This window comes from Cryptomeria japonica, chromosome 2 (genome assembly GCF_030272615.1).
Source record: "Cryptomeria japonica chromosome 2, Sugi_1.0, whole genome shotgun sequence".
Classification (NCBI taxonomy): Eukaryota; Viridiplantae; Streptophyta; class Pinopsida; order Cupressales; family Cupressaceae; genus Cryptomeria; species Cryptomeria japonica.
In genome coordinates, this window is record NC_081406.1 from 182,129,759 (window position 1) to 182,136,017 (window position 6,259).

A 6,259-nucleotide genomic window follows, 5' to 3' on the forward strand; every position below is an offset into this window, starting at 1 on the left:
ATTTATTTGTGATTATCTTTTTGGAGGGTAAGATCTTACATGTATAAACACATATCATTAATGCAAAAATATTTTTTATTGATATTTTAAGAAATTGTATTTTATTTTATACACACCTACATATATCAAATGAAATATTCATAATATTATTAAAAATTATGAAAATGGTATTCATAATCAAACCCAATATCAAAAAACAATGAATGGATATTTATATTTTAATTCAAATTTACTAAAATACCATAATATGCTTGAATGAATGGTAGAGGACCTTAATTTATTCAATTTCCAAACAATATTTATATACACCACTTCTCTTCAATTGTAAGTAAACCATGTTGAGATAAATATTTACCAGCCATCCATTCTTTCTTAGTTTGTATTAGTTTCCTAAATATTATAGATAATGAATGTTTATCCTTGTAATTTTTTATTTATTTTTCATTTTGCCATTAAATATTTTTTGTTAGCATTATTATAGGATATATGAACATGTATTATTTCAGCTACTTATGCCCTTTTTTTTTTAAATTAACCTTATAAACTACTTAAATAAATTTATCTAAGAATTAAAATGAGAAAAATATGGTTACCACTTAACCGATTCCCAAACAATTTCTTAGACAACACTTGCTTTCAAATATAAGCAAAGTGATCAGAAAAAAATGTGTCAGTCTTTTATTTCTTATTAGTCCGCTTTGGCATTCTAGATCATTTTTTAAAATGAGGAGATTAGGTTTATAATTATATTTCTTATTAGTTCACTTTGGCATTCTAGATCATTTTTTAAAATGAGAAGATTAGGTTTATAATTATATGTATAAACTAGGGAACAATATAATCAATTTATAAATTCTTAAATAATCTAGTGAACGCTCTAATTAAATGTACAACACATCATTTTTTTACAATATTTCTACCTTCAATTTTCTATGGAATACCTTTGATATTTAATTTTTGCTTTTTATTCTAATATCAGCCTTAAATCATTCTCTTAGGTCAGAATCAGTAACTGTAATTAAATTATCTAAGCATATTTAGGAACAAAAGATGATTTATCCTATCATAAAATAAAATTCAATATCAGTAAACGATGAATGACTGTTTATGTTTCGAGACAAATTTATTTAAATACCATACCGTAAGATTCTACCAACTGCATGAATTTATTTTCTATCCAATATCACATTGTTAAATGATGATTGCACGGCACATTCACTATTCCTATTAGAGAATAGTAGTGTCGGTTTATTGGATGAATTTAATTCCTAATCATGAAAGCTTCTACCTTCTATTCTAAATGAATATGGAAATCTAAGAAAGACATATTAATCAACTGTGACTGAGTGGGGAAATGCTCTGAGCATTCTCGAAAATATTGTTGGGATCGAATTTAGTCTTGACATGCACTAGCCTGAAGAAATTCACACCAAAATACTTTTCGCCCCACGACTTTGCCTGTTCTACGGTGGAGGTTCCATTAGCAGATGCATGGCCCAAGTCAAGGTCTATGTAGTTGACGTAAGAAGCTCTGGGAGATTTTGAAACATAAGGAGTCATGTATTCGTACAACTTTCGCATCCATGCCACAGACTCTACATCTTCGGAAGCGTCGTCCCAGTTGAGTACATACTGAATTTCGTATAAATACCCTGCTAGATGGGGGAAGGGAATCCGAGTGGATGGTATCGTATTCATTATGCCTCCAAAGGGAGCCAATATCATTTGGCTGTCGGGCTTCTCTTCCATAATCTTCCATGCCCCCTGTAGGCCTGATGAAGAGATAGGGCTCTTCACATAATCGGACTTATTCTTGAAGTACCTTTTGGTGGAAAGATATCTGTTGACGAGGTCGGCAGAATATCCATTGGCCACAGCAGTCGAGATGACCGAGCCGATCCAGTCTGTCTCGTTACAATCAGCGGCGACCAAACCCATATCAGGATAGATCTCATAGACAAGTTTGCGGAGTTGAGGCCGTAAGGGACCCAAATACATTCCATTGAAGGTAAGGCTAACAGGACTGCCTCCGAACACAAAGACATGGATATAGAGATCCTCGGGGGCAAACGGTACAACAGATTGCCATCATTCTACAAGCTCTGTCACGTTATCGTATCCTGTCATGTTGACATTAAAGACACTGATTACGGGAGGCACTTTGACAAGCCTTATCCGCCACGCCACAAGCACGCCCCAGCTCCCTCCGCCGCCGCCTCGGAGGTTCCAGAATACGTCTTCTACCATCCCCTTTCTGTCCACCAATTTCCATTGGCGTCCACAAGCAGGGCATCTATAACGTGGTCTGCAGAGCAACCCAAGTCCACTGTAGATGTTTGAAGATGTTTGAAGCTGAGATCTTCAGTTTGGACATGAACCTTTTCATTCATCACCAGACATAAGCTATTTTTAGTTTAAATCAGTTTTTTGTTTATTCATGCAAATGAAGCATGTAGTCCAGCATGCATTAATCCTTAGGACTATTTTTAGTTTTGTTTTTTGCATGAGTTTGTTTTTAGTAAATAAAGCATGATATGCATGCACTTATTGTATTCTTAATTTAGGGAGTAGTTTATTTTAAGTTTGAGAGACTCAATAGCTTTCCATGCAATGTTGGGAATATATTTAGAACTGTAGTTATTATTAATTCTTCTAGGCTGAAAATCTTTTATATATGTAATTTTTTAATTAAGCTGCAATAAAAGAAATTGGTGTGTGCAATTCCAAAAAATAGGGCACTTTATTTTTGTTCTAAATTGTGATTTTTTTTTGCAATTTATTCCTTTTGCTGTTATTGTTTGCTAATCGGCTGGTTCAGAGAGGATAGGTCAGGTTCAAAATTCTGCAAGTGGTATCAGAACAGGTAAAATTGTTTTGGGTTAAAGTTTTATTGTTGGAATTTTGCCAAAGTTAATCATGTTGAATTCTAACCATATGCCCGTTCCAGAATTTGATGGGAATGATTATGATTATTGGTGCATTAAGATGCTGACCTTTGTGATTGGATGAGATTTGTGGGAGATTATTGAATCAGGTAATGAGGAGACAACTGATTGGAATGCCCTTACAGCCATTGAAAGAACAACAAGAAAGGAAGCATGGAAAAAGAATGCTCAAGCTTTGTTTCACATTCAGATAGCTCTTGATAAGAGCTTATTTCTGAGAATATCAGTAGCAACAACTACCAAAGATGCCTGGAAGACTCTACAAGAAGCTTATCAAGGTAGTGATCAAGTTAAAGTGGTCAAGCTTCAAACATTGAAGTGAGATTTCAAAAATTTGAAGATGCAAGAAGCTGAAAGTATAAGTGATTATTGTGTTAGAGTCAAACATGTGGTCAATAAAATGGCTACACTTGGAGAAATTGTAAGCAATGGAGTTTTGATTAAAAAGGTGTTGAGATCTTTGACACCCAGATGGAATCATGTAGCAATAATCATAGAAGAAAGCAAGGATTTGACAAAACTACAGTTTGATCAATTGGTTGGATCTCTGATGTCTCATGAAGAAAGATTAAAAGATTCTTTTGAAGGTGTAGAGAAAGCGTTTTTCTCTAAATTGCTAATCACAAAAAAATGAAGATGCAAGCAGTAGTAGTGCCAAAATCAATCAAGGCCAAGGTAAAGGGCAAAGCCAAAATTCTTCAAGAGGTAGAGGTAGAGGTGGCTCAAGAGGAAGAGGTGGTTTCAGAGGAAGAGGTAGAGGCAGATTTGATAAGAGAAATGTTCAATGTTACCATTGTAACAGGTATGGCCACTTTGAAAGAGAATGCAGATTGAAAGAAGGTAAAAGTGCTAACTATGCTCAAGAAAGTAGTGAGAATCCTCCTGGTCACTTATTTTTATGTTATGTCAAGGGTGAAAATACTAGTAAAGCTGTTTGGTACCTAGATTCTGGATGCTCTAACCATATGACAAGGAATGAGAAGTTGTTCTCAACATAGGATGGAAGTTTCAAATCCAAGATCCATCTTGGTGATGATAAATCATTGGAGGTTCCTGCCAAAGGTACTATGGAGGTCTAAACAAAAGAAGGTATAAAGAGTATTCATGATATTTATTATACTCCACAATTGAAGCACAATTTGTTAAGTGTTGGGCAGTTATGTGAGAAAAATTATAAAGCAGTCTTTGAGAATAAGACATGTACAATCTACGATAAGAATAAGGGTAATAGGGTGATCACTGTTGTTCCTATGACAAGAAATAGAATGTTCCCCTTGAGGTTTGGTGAACATAACAATAGTTTGAAAAATATGGCTTATGAGGATTCAAGTTGGTTATGGCATTTGAGGTATGGGCATTTAAATTTTCATACTTTGAAGTTTCTAACCTCGCATGCATTAGTTTTTGGTTTGCCCAAGGTTGAGGAACACAAGGAGGTTAGTGAAGGTTGTGCTAAAAGAAAGCATGCAAGAGAAAAGTTTCCAAAGGACAATGCATGGAGGGCTCATCACCCACTTTAGCTTGTCCATTCAAACATATGTGGTCCTATGCAAACTAAGAGTTTGGGTAAGTCATCATATTTCATCACTTTTATTGATGATTACTCACGAAATTGTTGGGTATATTTTTTGAAGGCTAAAGATGAAGCCTTGGATACATTCAAGAATTTCAAAGTCCTCATGGAAAATGAGAAAGGATGCAAGATCAAATTTTTAAGGACTGATCGTGGAGGAGAATTTTTCTCAAAGGCTTTCCAGAGTTATTGTGATCTTAATGGCATCAAGAGGCAACTCACAACTGCATACACACCTCAATAGAATGGGTAGTTGAAAGAAAGAATCGTATTGTGGTAGAAATGGCAAGATGCATGATACAAACCAAAGGATTGAACAATTCTTATTGGGAAGATGTAGTTGCTACAGCGGTGTACATCCTCAATCGTAGCCCCACCAATGCACTCGAAAAGATAACTCCTTATGAAGCTTGGTATGGAAAAAGGCCTACTGTTAATCATTTCAAAGCTTTTGTTCGTTTGGCTTATGTGCATATACTTGATCAGAATAGACAAAAGTAAAATGCAAAGAGTGAGTCATGTATTTTTATTGGGTATAGTGAGAAAAGTAAGGCCTATAGATTGTATAATCCCCTCACTAACAAGCTTATTGTCTCAAGGGATGTGATTTTTGATGAAAGAGGAGTTTATGATCATCAAAAAGGCCATGTTGAGAAGCCAAATTTTATTTTGAATGATGATAGAATTGCTGATATTGATCATGAGCAACCAACTAATGTTTATGTATCTAGTGATTTAACTCCACCAAGAAACCCTTCATCAAGTTCTTCAGTACCAAGTTTAAGTCCAGCTTCTTCTCCAAGTTCTACAAGGAAGGTAAAGAAATTGAGTGACATCCACCAGAGGAGTGGAAATCAAGTACATGAAGAAAACCTAATGCATGAGACAGTGAATTTTGCTTTATTAGCCAAGGCTGATTTTGAACAATCATGTTTTGAAGATGCATGTACTAATGAGGTTTGGGTGAAAGCCATGGAAGAAGAGATGGATTCCATTCATAGGAATGGCACTTGGGAGTTAACAAAACTTCCACATGACAAAAAAAAGATTGGCACCAAATGGGTCTACAAGACCAAGTTTAACAGTGATGGGAGTGTTGAAAAACACAAGGCAAGATTAGTTGCTAAAGGTTTCACATAAAAGTATGAAATTGATTATGAAGAGACATTTGCATTAGTAGAAAGACAAAAGACCATAAGAATGTTGATTTCATTAGCAGCTCAGAAGAAGTGGAGCATACATCATATGGACATGAAAAGTGTCTTCTTGAATTGGTACTTAGAAGATGAAGTATATGTGGAGCAGCCACAAGGTTTTGAAGTGGAAGGAAAAGAGCATCAAGTGTACAAGTTGATGAAGGCTTTGTATGGCCTCAAGCAAGCACCAAGAGCATGGTATGCCAAGATTGATGGATACTTTTAGGAGAATGGCTTCCAAAGAAGTAAGAGTGATCCTACTCTTTACTACAAACAAGAAGATACTGATATTCTGATCATAAGTTTGTATGTTGATGATTTTTTGTATATGGGTAGTACTTCTAAGATGAAAGATAAATTCAAAGCTGCTATGATGAAATAATTTGATGAAAGATCTTGGTTTGATGAAATGTTTTCTAGGAATGGAGATTTATCAAAGTAGGGATGAGATTTTAATTTGTCAAACAAAGTATGCACATGATATGCTGAAGAAATTTAATATGACTAATTGTAACCCTGCCTCCACTCCAAGTACTCATGGAGTT

General features: G+C 35.0%; 1 protein-coding gene across 1 annotated transcript; it reads right to left on the bottom strand.

Moving 5' to 3' along the window:
* Positions 1-1,332: 1,332 nt before the first annotated feature.
* Positions 1,333-1,998, bottom strand: LOC131053809 (berberine bridge enzyme-like 13). Its single transcript, XM_057988459.2, has one exon. It carries the CDS (start codon positions 1,996-1,998, stop codon positions 1,333-1,335), a length of 666 nt encoding a protein of 221 aa, XP_057844442.2.
* Positions 1,999-6,259: the final 4,261 nt, after the last annotated feature.